The sequence below is a fragment of the Zonotrichia leucophrys genome, chromosome 6 (genome assembly GCF_028769735.1).
Source record: "Zonotrichia leucophrys gambelii isolate GWCS_2022_RI chromosome 6, RI_Zleu_2.0, whole genome shotgun sequence".
In the NCBI taxonomy this organism is placed as follows: Eukaryota; Metazoa; Chordata; class Aves; order Passeriformes; family Passerellidae; genus Zonotrichia; species Zonotrichia leucophrys.
This window is the reverse complement of record NC_088176.1, coordinates 26,388,801-26,402,757: the sequence shown is the minus strand read 5'-3', so window position 1 is coordinate 26,402,757 and position 13,957 is coordinate 26,388,801. Positions and strand designations below refer to the sequence as shown.

Below are 13,957 nucleotides of genomic sequence, written 5' to 3'. Positions count from 1 at the left end.
GATGCCAGCATACATGATTGAGTAAGCCACCAATTAAATGCCTGACACAGGTTCATTGCTCCATGCTAACTACTAAATAGTTCTTCACACAAATTTTAGAGGATAGGCTAAAAAGACTTGAAATGATTTACTAAATATATGCAACTTCAAAATCTTGCTGACAGGCAAGTTCAAGAGACAAAGATCTGTGTTAGTGAGCCCCTTAAGATAATTCAGGGACAGTATCTCAGTAGTGGTCAGGTAATGAACTGACATGTGTGCTGAGAAGAGATGCAGATTGCAGCTACAGAAAGCTATGGCATGAAATAGAAAACAGTAATACACCAGCATAGTTGGTTTGGAAAGGTCAACTTTTTTTTAATAACTGCTCTCTCTCTCCAGGTTATGTCATGCAGTTACAAAGTAGTTAGGAAAAAAGCATGAGTTTCTGGGAGGGTCTAATTGTCTTTTTAAAAAAAACATTCATATTCATTACATAAATAACATCTGGCACTTCAAGGGGACTCCAAGGGACAAAAGCCTTAAACTTCAAAAACTGTGCTTGATCCAATATTTTGTTGAGGTCCATTTTGTTGTACTTTATGTTCAAAACTTTCAAGACCTCCTGATGACAAAAAAAAAAAAAAAGGCTGTGTGTGTTAAGACAGTGAATTAAGTTTATAGCAGCATTCTAACTCCTCTGTGGTTTGGCCAATGATTTCTGGGTTCAGTTGTTCACTGAGGCAGTATCTAATTTTCAGAAAGCCTCTGAAATGAAAAGACTGAAAAAGAATTCCAAAAAACCTAAGTATGATTGCTTAACAAATTCAGAATATCCCTTTCTTAAAAAAAAAGGAAACAACCCATAGTCAGAGTAGTTATGTAGATACTTGATTAAAAACTTAACTAGAGTTGCTCAATAGTTTCAGCTTATAAAAATATTAGTCTGTCAGCGCTACAAATGTTTGATGACAGTCAAACTAGCTCGAACAAGTAAGGAAAGGCAGTCCTGTAACAGTAGCACAGTTAAAGAAAAAAATATTGCCTTAAGAGAATCAGGCCTGAAGCTTTACTACAAATAAAAACTAGACTCCTATCAAAGTTAATCCCTGCTGGAGGCCCATTCTTCCTTTGACAATGCCACAGCATTGATCATACAAGGCCTTACTGAAAGTGCTGAAGCTAAAATTATGTCATTAAACAAAAGTGCATGAAGTAATAATGAGCTAAGTGCTCATATAGTACAGTATCTGATCTGAAGTCTGAGAAGTGGCTCAGGTGGCAAGACCACTCTTCCATACATAAAATGTACCATTTTGTTTTGTAGGCGAAACACCCAGAATGGCCCCCACAAGTGCAGATGAACTGTTATCTTCAGATACATACTTGTATACAATTTCCTAATCCATGGATTTTTATTGTAAAAAAGACTAGTTTGGAACTGAAACTAATTGAGAATAGAATCCACTATAATGTCAGAAGAAAAGAAAATTTTGTGGTTACATGTAAACTTGTGATAAGCTTTCTCAAGAAGAGGGTACATTAACAGCGAGGGGTGGGATACAACAAGGAGAGGTCATGGCCTCTTTATGTAAAGGTCAAACCAGCCTCATTGTACACTTTGAAGACTTTCTCAATTGCATTGACATAGGCAGCTGTTCTCAGGTCCAGACCCAGGTTGTATGTCATGGCAGTGCGCATGATTTGCTGAAACAGAAAAGGTTACATGTAGTTTCTGCAGTTTTGCTTGTAGGATCCAAGTAAGGAGTAAAAAGTAAGGAGCAGCTAGATTGGTATCAGAGCTCTGATCCTTTGTGGATCAGTTCTGAAATTTCTTGATTCCCCTTACAACTGAGAACTGAAAGGAAAGGACATCTTTCTGAGGTCACTGTGTTACCCCTTTTCAAGTCTTGCCCTGATAGGGAGAGATGAGATGTTTCAAGTAGCCTTTGTCCCACTAATTAAACATACAGCACAGAGGGATTAATCTAAAACTGCTAATGGTGAAGTAAAGCATTCTCATATACCTGTCCCAGACTAGCCAAGTACAAAAGGACAACTAAAAAGTTTCTACTTACTACAGCTTCTACCAGAATAATCTCTAATGTTTATTATACCCAGTTAAAGTTGGCCATGATGGCACAGAGCAGAAATTCTTCACACTCTAAGTGACTTTCATTAATCAGGTACTATTTATCTACTCCTTTAATTGCAAAGAAATGCTGTACAACCTATTCAAATACTGTCCCAAAATCATTTGAGTTTTCCTTCCCTTAAATCTATAGAGTTATGCAATATTTACCCGGGCAGAGCGTTCCATCGTGTAAGCCAGCCCAGAGTGCACAATGTCTTTCTCAGATGCACCCTGCAACAACAGAGAATAAAGTCCAGGTTTAATCCTTGATTTTTAATCCTTTTGTGTCCTAAGACACAAAAAGTTACTCATTGTGTGCTGGGGACAAGGACATGTTGGATTCCTGTAATTACTGAAGCTTGCTCACTCATTCTCTTCTAATGATGGGTGAAGTCTCCAAATAGCCTTTACTGTGTTATGGGAAGAGCTAGCTGTGGTCAATTCAATTCTAAAATCTCAGATGTAAGCACTGAAGACGTTTATGGGCCTAGCTTCTAGATGCATGGTGCTACTATTATCTACTGATGCAGTAATTACTGTTTTCAGCCTTCAGACCACACAGTAAATATTAAACAAAAAAGCTTTCAAGAGTCAACAACCTATTGCAATTGTTTTGAAGACAGACAGGTTTTAGGAAGGGCACAGATCCCAAATTCATATGCTCCACATTACATTAGCCCTTAGCAACTCCATGTATTTATTCCCATTAAAATTTAAATACACAGAACAATAAGCAGTTGACTTATTATAGGTTCAATGTTCCATCATCCTGATTGCTGTAATCTACTAATAATTTGACATCTGGGTCCACAAAATACTTGCTTTCATTCAAACACCAATTTAGGCTGGAAGCAGAAAGTACCAGGCCAGTTTCTATGGCTTGTGTTTAAGAGATCCAGCATTTACTTTAAGCCACAGAACCCATCACATGCTACTCACATAGCCTAACATGTATAAAATGCACCATTCTGGATCAGGCTCAAGTCTATTGTTATCATCTGGCTGTAGTCCAAGTTTATATGCACTTCCCCTGATTTCTTCCTGAGGAAGGACGGTTTAATGTTTTTCACAACTTGCTGGACTTTTCCTCCCCTTCCTATGTCCCACCTCCTCCTGAATTTAAGAACCTAACCAACTGATGCTTTTAGTTTCCATGTATCCCTTGGCAGAGTACTGCACGCCTGAACTGTCTGCTCTGCTTGGAACCATCCCCTTATTTTTCATTCTGCACCTCAGTGTGCTGGTTTTGTTGGAACAGATCTCACTCTCTTCCACCATTCTCTGCAGTGAACAATCTATCCTTACCCACCCCTTTCCATATCCCTCATTCTACAGATCACTGTCTCCACCTCAGGCCTCCTTCAGGCTCATGGGGCCTGGGTTAGTTCATTGTTCCATGTCAGAGAAGCTCCTGTGACAGATCACAATCTGTCATTGTGATCCTGCTCTGAACTTTTTCCAGTGTTTGAAGATGCAGAGCCCTAACCTGTACACAGTATTCAGAAGGCAGAACTCTCTGAATTCATATGGTGGCATCATTAGTCAGCCTTACCCCTTCAGAACAATTTCTAATGCTGGATTTGCTTATTAATTGCTGTGGATTTCTAGGCTTGTATTTTGTCATCACCTCCACAATTTCCTTTTAAATGCAAATGGATGAGCTCACAACCCATCCCTTCATGTGGAAATTTCCCCACCATATATTGCTACACAATAGATAGCAATGAATTTTACCTGACATTTCTTTGCCTGTTGATTCACTCTTCAAGAAACAAGCTACACTTTTTCACTCAGTTGTTATTCTGGAGTTACAGAAACATCAAACTGTCTGTGGTGTGATATCTTGTTCATAGTTTTTTGGAAAACCAGGCAAACTATATCAACAAGAGCTCCAAAATACAAAAAGCATCTGTATTAAAACTTTAGCTTTTTTACTATATTGGCAGTATTTTGCATGGACTGAAGTAAAAGAAATCAAAAATAGCTTATTTCCAATATTCTGAAGCAGTTCAGATCATTTGCTTGCTTTGTTTGGCCATCAAGCTGATCACATACTAATGCTTTGCTTAGGGAAAAGTGCTCCATGATAGCTATAATGGAAACATTTAGGTTTCAGTAAAAAAAACCAGCAGCAGCTACTTACCGATATCCTATCTTGAAATTCTGCTGTAGGAACAACTGGAATAGTTCCCCCATGTTTCCCAAATTTTCTTTCCAAACTTTCCTGAACAGACACTAGGAAAAAAAAAATAGATGCAAGGTAACTGACAAATGTGAAATTTTAGGATTTTTTTTTCCTTAGGACAGTGAGCAGTGCTTTGGTATTTTCATTGATATTTATTTAATCTTAGTTCTTGAAATTCTGAAATTCCTAAACAGCAACAAAGAGCATTTGAGACAACACAATCTCGAAGTTAAGAAAGGGATTTAAATGAGAATTGCCATAACTCTCCCCTACTTTTGAAACACCTTAAAATGTATGATTTATGAGAAAGAGTTATATTAAAAACTATACAGGTGTATGTTTTGTCAAATCCAGTGTCTCAAGATTCTAATATTTTCTACAGAGTACAGTTTAAAATGGAGTAACATCCTCCAGTTCTTCTCTACTGAGCTTCCTCTCATCATATAATTGTTATTGTTTCCCAGAAAGCAGGCAGCACAGAATGACCATAAGTGGAGCTCTGAGCCATACAAAGGTTTTTCCAGGGCCTGTCTCTATTATATTATTGGCCTTTATAGAAATCCTTTATTGTTGTATGTGCAGAACAATGGCACCTGCTTGAACTTCATTTGAATGCTATCTAAATACCAAGTGTGCAGCTGAAAGATGTTTCTTAAGAAGTAGTAAATATTTCACTTAAGTGGCTTGACTTTACTATTTTACAAAACTGAGGAAGGAATTTAAAGATAACCAGAAAAGAATGCATTCAACTTTAGTCATTAGAGTTGCAGGTCAGTTAACCTATGAAACCTTTTCTATTCTTTACTAAGCAGCAATTACAGACTTCTGGGGAGATTGTGGTGAATTTATAAGAGTTCTGTTTCCATTTCTCCCACATTTGGTGTTTGCTAGTCCAGTCTATTAATTAAACAGTGTGTGGAAGCAGAAGTGAGCACTTACTGAGCAAGTGGTAGTTGGAATCTCTCTCATATTTGAAAGTCAGGCGGCCATAACTGACGTGGTTCAAGTTTTTCAGCCATTCAAAGTAGGATACTGTTACACCACCAGCATTCAGGTAAAGATCCTGCACAGAAAGAAGGATTATTTTGAATTGTGACCATGTGACACAGACAGTGCTATCATGTTCTGCAAAAGCAAGCAGTATTATGTCCAAGGCACTACTTGAAACTGCAGTACAGAAGACAATCCAGTTCTTACTCTTACAGGACAACATCCTCTTCAGTTCAGGGTTTACTTCTACTGATTTAAAATAGGACTTGAATTTAGAACACATCAAGTTCAGGTGTGCCTGACAGACTACTTACTTCTATTTTAGCACAAGTGTAAAAAAATTAGAGCATTCTTAGGCAACCTCAGTGAGTAAAGGCTGAAGATCAGCTACTCTATCCAGCAAGATGGCTTGGTCAGGACACACTTTCTCTGTGAAAAAATTGTCATTATAGCTGGATAGGTCTTATTTTTTCAAACTATCACTACACATACCCTGTACACTCTGTAGTACACAGTTCTGTCAGAGCATTACCCAGACACACCATGTCTAAAAACTGGCCAGAATATTTACTCTTCCTTCTTCCTGTGTTTAGTGCACTTTTTGATTGAGCAAATGTCAGCTAACAATCATTGTCTTTGGTCCTTTACAGTTGTAGTGAGGTCTTTAATAAATATTGTATTTCTTCAGCAACATTGACACCCATTTCCTATACATCAGGTGTTAAAAAACACTCTCAGAGAATGAATGGCTATTGATAAAAGCCTTCAATAACTAGGGTCTTGGTACTCTTCACAAAAATGTTCCTTTGAAATGAAAATCAAAGGTCATGATAGAACCTTACAGGGATAACCATGATATTCCGCTCCAAGAAGATTTTGTCAGCTTCAGGAGTTGTAGGCCCATTGGCACCTTCAGCAATAATCTGAAAGAGATCACAGCACAGAGTATAGATTTGGGTTTGTTCATGCTGATTATTGAATATTAGTACTTAAACAGACCATCTCTGGTTTTCATTTCCATTTGAAGTCTCTGACTTACTTTTGCTTTAACCTTGTGTGCATTGGCCTTGGTCAACTGCTTCTCGCTGGCAGCAGGGATGAGAATGTCACAGTCTGTTTCCAGAATGCTGCCCTGAAGGGGCTCTGCTTTAGGGAAGCCCATGATTGTCCCGTGTTGCTGTGTGAAGAAAACAAACCACAGTGGTTTTAGTGTCTTGTGCACTCATACCAATTTCTTCCCTTCTGACTTTCAGAGTGAGAAAAGGGAGAAGCAACAATAGTAGAGAGACAGAGCATCATGTAATTCCTACCCTTACTTAGACATGAAAAGCAAGTTACAAAGCTTCAGGAACAAAGTTCCCAAGACTGAAGCGTAACTGCTCTCTGTATAAAGACACTGAGAAACATTTGGGCTCTGGAATATTCAAAAAAAAAGGTTCCTCTCAGCTCTTAAAATAGTTTTCAAACAACCGAAATGACTCACTAGTCTGCTACACCCAGGATAAGTTGCATCACGTAAGATTCAAATGGTTTTTAAAATTCAGTACTACAATGATAGCCTTTGTTTAGTGATAGAATCTACCTTCTTTTGAGAAAGAGGGTGATAAAGAAATTCAAATATTCCCTATATAAAATAAGCCCCTAAAAAGCTTTAAGTAGAAGATTGTATTTTAGTGCCTGTGAACTGTCCCTTCAAGTCTGCTTCATATGGAAGCTAAAATAAAAAGACCACATCCAGTTTTCATTATAAACTACACATTCAAGTCACACTGCCAGGCAGGCTTTCATTCTTTCAGAAACATCTAATAGGTAAGAAACAGCAAAAGTACACTTTGTCCATCTTAAACAGCCATGTGCTTGTGATTCTCAGTCAGGAATCCTTCAGGAACCTCCTTGCCTTGGTTCCTTAAGACATCCTTTCTAGTTTAGGCATAAGAAAGGCAATATAATAATAATTCCAATTCTGAAAACAAAGTAATCAGCCTGCACACACACAGACATTTTTTTGAGAGTCAGGTCACAGAGTAAAAAGGTACCACCTGCATTTGCATTCTTGTTGGGGATAAGAAGGAAAGTCAGAAGAATCAATATTTCTAAGCCATTTTGTATGGACTATTTGCAGCATGCTTTAAATGACCAGTTTACAGTCACCAGTCATTCTATGTACTTGCAAAGCTGACAAAAATGAAACCCTTTCTGCTTAGCTAAGTTTCATACCAATTTGAAATCTTCTAGTTCCTTTGGGTCAATCCCATCAGGATTCCAGATGGAGCCATTGAACTCTCCGACAGCAACACATTTTGCACCATAACGATGCAAGTATCTCATAGAATGCAAGCCCACGTTACCAAATCCCTGAGGGTGTACAGAGAAAGGGAAAAGTTAGTTAACCCTCCAGTTAAAATGATGATTACTGCTAGGGCTAATACAGTTTTAAATAGTTCTTCATCTATGGGCACATCTTGGCATTACATGATGTGCATAGGCAAGATGGAAGAAATCTACATACATTCTATTCTTGCCTGAATCTCACTGCAGAAATGATGCACTGTAGCCAGCAATGCACAGTTGTGATGAGTGTTTTAGACTGGAAATACAGAAAGGAAGAGGTAATGCTACTATGGAAGTGTCAAAATGATGATGTTTATCAACCTGGGAATGTTCTGTGTATCCACTTTATGACTGGCACCCTCTTAAAGGGATTAATGGATTTTTGTATGACTACTGATTTAATTCCAGGCCATTAAGTTCCTTTACTTCCAGGATGCTGATGTTCTGGAAGTAAAAGAACACACATAGCGGACAAAAAGTCATATGATCAATGTTGAAAGTTTGTTGTATAATTCTGTGCTGAAAAATAGCTATAAATATATAGGATAAATATGTGTTATACAGGAACAATCAATTCCTGAATATAATCAATTATATTTGGGGTTTTTGCTTATGTATTAGAAGCAAACTTTGATAGAAGAGTCTGTCATGCTTTAGGTCTCTTTGAAATGCTCTAGGTTCATTTTCCTACCAGACTTTTCTGCTTTTCTTATGGCCATATTTTCAGTCCAAGTTTTGCTTAAGGGCCTGTTTGTTAGTCCTCTGCCAGGCATGAAAATGCCAAAGAGCAGGGAGAGAAGTGCTGGGCCTGTGCAGGGCAGAGATGTTTGTTGCAGACCACAGGTTAACTAAAGGACAACTTGGAGGTTACAATTACTCTGCTATTTCTTTTCTAACAAGCACTTTTGAAAGCAACAAAACAAATCAGTTCCTCAAATGCTCCATTTAACATACTGTTTAAAGTTGAACAAGTTTCTTCTCTTGGAAGTTTTAGGAATGATAATGCATACTACTGCCTATCAAACACTTTCAAAATTCAACTACATAAATCCCCAAGCCTTAGGAACACCAAAAATGTGCATTCAACCCTACAAATTTAGGATAAGGTCTTAGTTTCTATTTTTCCAACTGCTTATTCTGTAATGGAACCCTCAATTCCTCCTCTTCTTAAATTTTTTATTGTAAAACATTGCAACAAATGTTGTGTAGGTAAAACCAGTGTCATGGCTCACTGAAAAGTGTGCTTAGTTTAAAGACCTCAGTTTAAACATTTTGGTGTTTGTAGCTTACAAGATCATAATGACCCTAGAGATTTGGCTTTGTGCCTGCAGAGTGCAAGTGAAAGTTCAGTTTATAAAAACTAGTCCAAAATAAAGGACACCTATGTTGCTTGAAAAGTGTTTCTAAAGTTTGAGAGTAAAGGTTAACTTGGAAGTTTTAAAGCTCTCTCAGTTTTTAAGAGCTACAGCCTGTTTTAAAAACAGCTCTACTGAAAGTCTGTGTACTACTTCTTTTCCTACTGTCTAAGGAAAAAAGTTACCTGAACAGCAAATGTTTTATCTCCAAATCCTGGAGTCATTCCTAATAAGCTCATATATGAGGCTTCATTGATGAAATTTTCAATTCCATGGAAGACCCCTCGGCCAGTTGCAGATATACGTCCATGGATCCCACCCTGGCTGATGGGTTTACCAGTTACACATGCATGTGCATTAATATCCTGTAAAACAGCAAAGGACTTGTGAGACATGGAATCAATCAATCAAAACACAGCTGGAACAAGAAGCTTTGTACACTTTTGACATAAGGGAAAACAGAAATTTTAAGAGTCGGAACATGATATAGCTTGAATGAATTTAGTTTGTAAAGATGATTTCCTTCCTCACTTTGTGTGAACACCTCAGAATTTTCTGTCAGGAAAGTTGTGTAATGCAATTGTGGATATGGTCTGTGATTTTTTGTTGCCTCTAAGTGTGTGTGCTAACTTTAGTCTGTGTATCATGGTGACATCCACAAGCAGATAAATCAAAAAGCTTTCAGGAATGTTTCTTAAAGTCAACTCATATTTACAGCCACAATTTCTTTACATTACTACTTTTGATATCCTTGAACTGGCTTTTAATCATCTTTAAACAGTATTTAGTGTTCCTTTATAACAAGCTCAGTTATTTTACAATTACAAAACAAGGCATGAGGTCTGTAGTCAGAATACAGGGATGCTCTCAGAGGAAATCTGCAGTTTGAAGGTCATATAGGAAAAGCTGTGTATTTACTACTTTTATTCAGAAAAGCAGCATTTACAATCAAGCCTCCATTGTTAATTTGGTGGCAATAAAATTAAGTTTTCCATATTCCAGATAGTCAGCCAAGATGAAACAGCTATTTAAAACCATAGCTGAGTTTTCCATTTGGAATTATTAACATGAAAGAAATTCTTCCAAACCAGACACTGGAACTCCCTCTTCTGTCACCAGTGGTTCCCATGCTCCCACACCCTGGGAGCAGAGTCACACGGTGCCTTGGCTTCCAGCACAAGTGAGAAAGGAGGGATGAAAGAGAATGCACTGAAATGAGGGTGCCAGCAGCCGGATGGGTTTCCATTCCACCAGGCACACATTCACTGGGAGGCTCCCTCTGCTCCATCCCTTGTGCCAAAGGCATTTGCATGCCTGTGGTGCAGGGTGCTTGGTGAGAGGAAGGAAAGGAGCAGACAAAAGTAAGTGGAGGCAGAATAGCTGGAGGAGACTAGAGCCATAATGAAGACTAAAACTATTTACTGTTTGAAAATGTCAGTGAGTTAACATATAAGCCTCTTTAAGAACAATGAAGGTGATGCTGGGCTTGCCACAGAATTCCTAATTCAGCCTCCCAAAGCACAGCTCGCTGCTCTCCATAAGCTGTATGCTCCCTCTTGTGGCATGTCAGCTGTAACAAACACTGGCAGGGCTGTTCTCTTGGAACCACTTGGCCTGATGGACTTTCAGGATTTTATTCTGTTACATGGTCCTAAACTATGCTTTGGGCTTTGTGCATTCACGCAAGAGGGAATATATTTTACAAATATGTGAAGAAATACAGCTTCCCCCCATATATAAGAATGTATTTATCAAAGTCCTTTCCTGTGTACCAAAAGTCAGTTGATTGTGTCAGGAAGTGCAGAAGAGCGGAAAAGATTAATTTAATAAAAAACTTCAGCCATATGTAACTCAGTGATCCAGCAACTTCAGATGGATTTTCTGGAACAGTTAACATGGTAGTTATTAACAACTTGCATGGTTTGGGAAGAAAATAGAGCATGAAGTGAGGACACATCCAGGTCTTCTTGAAGTCACATATAAAAGCCACAGCTGATGTCAAAGTCCTGAAATCTTTGGTTTCAAGTCAATAAGCAAAAACTTTCAACATATCTTGGGTGAAAACAAAGAGCATGGCTTTTACTGAGAACCTTGAAAAATGGCTTATAGCTAGCATCAAAGACTTCTATTTCATGAACTTGGTGATGTTCAGGCACTAACCTTAGCTCCTTTCTTTACCCCCCTGCAATGACGTCCTCCTTGTCTCTCCAGCTCTCCTCTCTCTGGATGGTTGGTTTTCAGCAAACTTCCCTTATCTGCTTATATCTGTTATTTGATTTATCCTTCCCAGTTGAAACTCCCTGAGCACAGCTGTGTGCAGTGTGCAAGCACAGAGCCATCAGGTCTGTATCTCACAGAGATCCCTCTCACCAGAGTTATCTTTCCACTCCACTGAATGTAACACCTTGCACAGCTTCCATCTGTTTGCAGTTCCGGCTTGTTTCACTTCTGTTCATTGCTCATTTTCTGCTCTTAGTTCCTTTCCCTTCTTCCTCCATGGTCATTTTTATCTTTTTAGTATTCCTTAATCACCTTTATTTTTGCTCTTGGTGCCCCAAACAGATAGTTATTTGAAACATCTTTCTCTAGAAACTGGTTTTGATGGATTATTCCGCTTTTTATAGCCTTGTCAGAATTTCTCACTTTCCTTCTCCATTACCTGGTCATTTTCCACAATAGCTCTGGAGTTTCACTGTGGCTACCACTCTCTCAAGTACAAACAAGCAACTCAACAAAATTAAGCAAACTCACATTCCTCCCATGCCCCTTATTTCCGTTTTTAATTAACTTTGCAGAAAAGCATTCCTGAATCCTCTGAGTTTCTTTTATTTTTCAATAAGATACTGCCATACAGAGGGAGTGTAAAAAGAAACTGTTGTAGGGTAATTCCAATTTTAATCCTCAGTAGTTATTTTCTTTTCTGTTGTAATTGAATCATAAGCATGTGTAGGACTCCAAAATAAGGTGAGCTTATAAAGTGGTAAGAATAAGAAATTCATCCATTTGAAAACTTCTCTATCAGGTTTAGTTTAATATTTAAAAAAAATGGAGCTTTTGTATAAAACTGCATGAGAACTCTTTAATACAGCAAATCTTAAGGCAGGTCACTTGCTGTGATCCTTCTTGTCAGTCTCAATAACACAGTGCTGTTGTATCACAGTGAAATACACATTTTAGTGCCATGGGTTAAATGTTAAAACTCAAAGCTTTGAGGCAGTAGTTTTGCTCTAAGTTGGAATTTTAAGTTCTGACTGAGGGAACTAATTGCCACCCTGCATTCTGAAGTCCTTCTGAATTAACAACTTTAGCACTTTATCAGATATCAAGTTTCAATTAAAGTATTTACCTGTGTGAATAGCAAAAAGCAAATAATGTTTCACAGTGATACCCTAACAGAGAGATTAGTGCAAAAGTAATTTAACTAGTCAACATGCTGATTCTTCAAGCATTCCTTTTTTCCTTCCATAAGACACCTCAGTATTTCAGACTTAGGGTAACCTGTGCCACTGCCCCTCCCAGTGTCCAAGGCCCCAGACAAGAGCTGTGCCAGGATTTGCCTGAGCACAGCAGGCACGTCCTGAGCAATGCGCCGGAGCGGCAGTGGCAGTGGCACCCATGGCCCAGGCACACACCCTGCAGGGGGACTGCACTGAGTGCAAGGCAAGAGGAGCTGGGATAGGCACACATGCACTAGAATAGCATATTGACACATTAATACACAGCTACTGACAAATAAGGTGTCCAAAATTTGTTATTTCTTTGAACAGACCTGTTGAAAGCGTACAACAAAAGTGTTTGGTTAACAGGTACAAATAACTCCACTGACACAAGGACAAAGGCCAAACCAAGGGCTAGCATAAAAAAGTAATTTTAAAAAACTTTACATTTTTTTTATTGCCTCTTGGGCTATAAATTATGTCAGTGTCCTTTTGCTTTACACTTTGAAGAATTTGCTGAAGTCCACAATGAAATCTGTTACTTCTAGTAGACTGCAGAGAATCTTAAAACTTTTAGAAGTTATGCCAATAGTGTGAATGTAATTTGCATTGTCTCTTGAATGAACAAAACCATGAGCATGTATTTAATAAAACTTGTAAATTCAGTTATCAGTTAACAACTTTAAATTACTAATTACAGAACCAATGAAAAACAGAGGAAAATTACAGAAATAGAAACCAATTTTAGACTATATACCTTTAAAAACAGTGTATTTTCTTTTATTAAACAATTGCAATCAGTATTGTATCAGAGAAGGTTCTTTTAAGGCTAGTGTAAGAATATTATCTATAAAGCTATTTTTCCTTTGCTGTACCCTAAAATCCTCACACCACTGAGGCTGTCACAGTTTGTAAGAATATTTTCAGATCAAGTAAGTAAACAAATTGATATGATCAGGCAGCTTTTCTGCTTGAAAGCCTCTGCACAAGACTTACATAGTGTCCTATGGTACTGGCATAGGTGTCAGCAATCCAGGACATCTCCCTCTCCCCCGTGCTCATATCAGGGGCAGGAACATCCACACCAGGTCCTGTTGGCAACAGTGAAAAAAGCTCTTAAGGATCCAACAGAAATAGTTATTGTCAATCATTATCCCCTTGGGAACTGCAGGCCTTAACAGAGAAGTGTTTTCCTGTTTAATCCTCAGTTTACTATACAAGCAACACATTCTTCTGGATTCAGTGCAGTTTTAGATGCTGAATCACACCTTTGTACAATATTATCAAAACCCCCAACTTTACATAAGCCATCTGATAAAAGGCAAAGGCCACTTGCTCAATAAGATGAGTAGTTTGGGTTTTTTTGCAGGGAGAGTGCTGTGTGGGTATAATTTCTATGTACTGTGATATTGATTGGATTCTTCTGCATAAGAATTTCCTTTCTGTTCCTGGGTGAGGTTAAATATTGAAGGTAGGCTGGGCCTAGTCACTGCACTGTAGTACATGCATTTGATGTTACTGCTTACTTCAAGAAAAGTTTCATTTC

General features: G+C 38.2%; 1 protein-coding gene across 1 annotated transcript in view; it reads right to left on the bottom strand.

Annotated features, from left to right (window-relative positions):
- Window positions 1–332: 332 nt before the first annotated feature.
- The window catches only part of GLUD1 (glutamate dehydrogenase 1), a 28,691-nt gene continuing 15,066 nt past the window's right edge, over window positions 333–13,957 (bottom strand). Inside the window, exons 5-13 of the mRNA XM_064716625.1 lie at window positions 13,408–13,502; window positions 9,160–9,339; window positions 7,506–7,643; window positions 6,328–6,465; window positions 6,131–6,211; window positions 5,238–5,361; window positions 4,257–4,348; window positions 2,282–2,344; window positions 333–1,686 (exon numbers count right to left, since the gene is read on the bottom strand). Of these exons, the coding sequence (XP_064572695.1) occupies window positions 1,567–1,686; window positions 2,282–2,344; window positions 4,257–4,348; window positions 5,238–5,361; window positions 6,131–6,211; window positions 6,328–6,465; window positions 7,506–7,643; window positions 9,160–9,339; window positions 13,408–13,502 (1,031 nt within the window). The 3' untranslated portion in view covers window positions 333–1,566. The remainder of the gene's footprint in view (window positions 1,687–2,281; window positions 2,345–4,256; window positions 4,349–5,237; window positions 5,362–6,130; window positions 6,212–6,327; window positions 6,466–7,505; window positions 7,644–9,159; window positions 9,340–13,407; window positions 13,503–13,957) is intronic.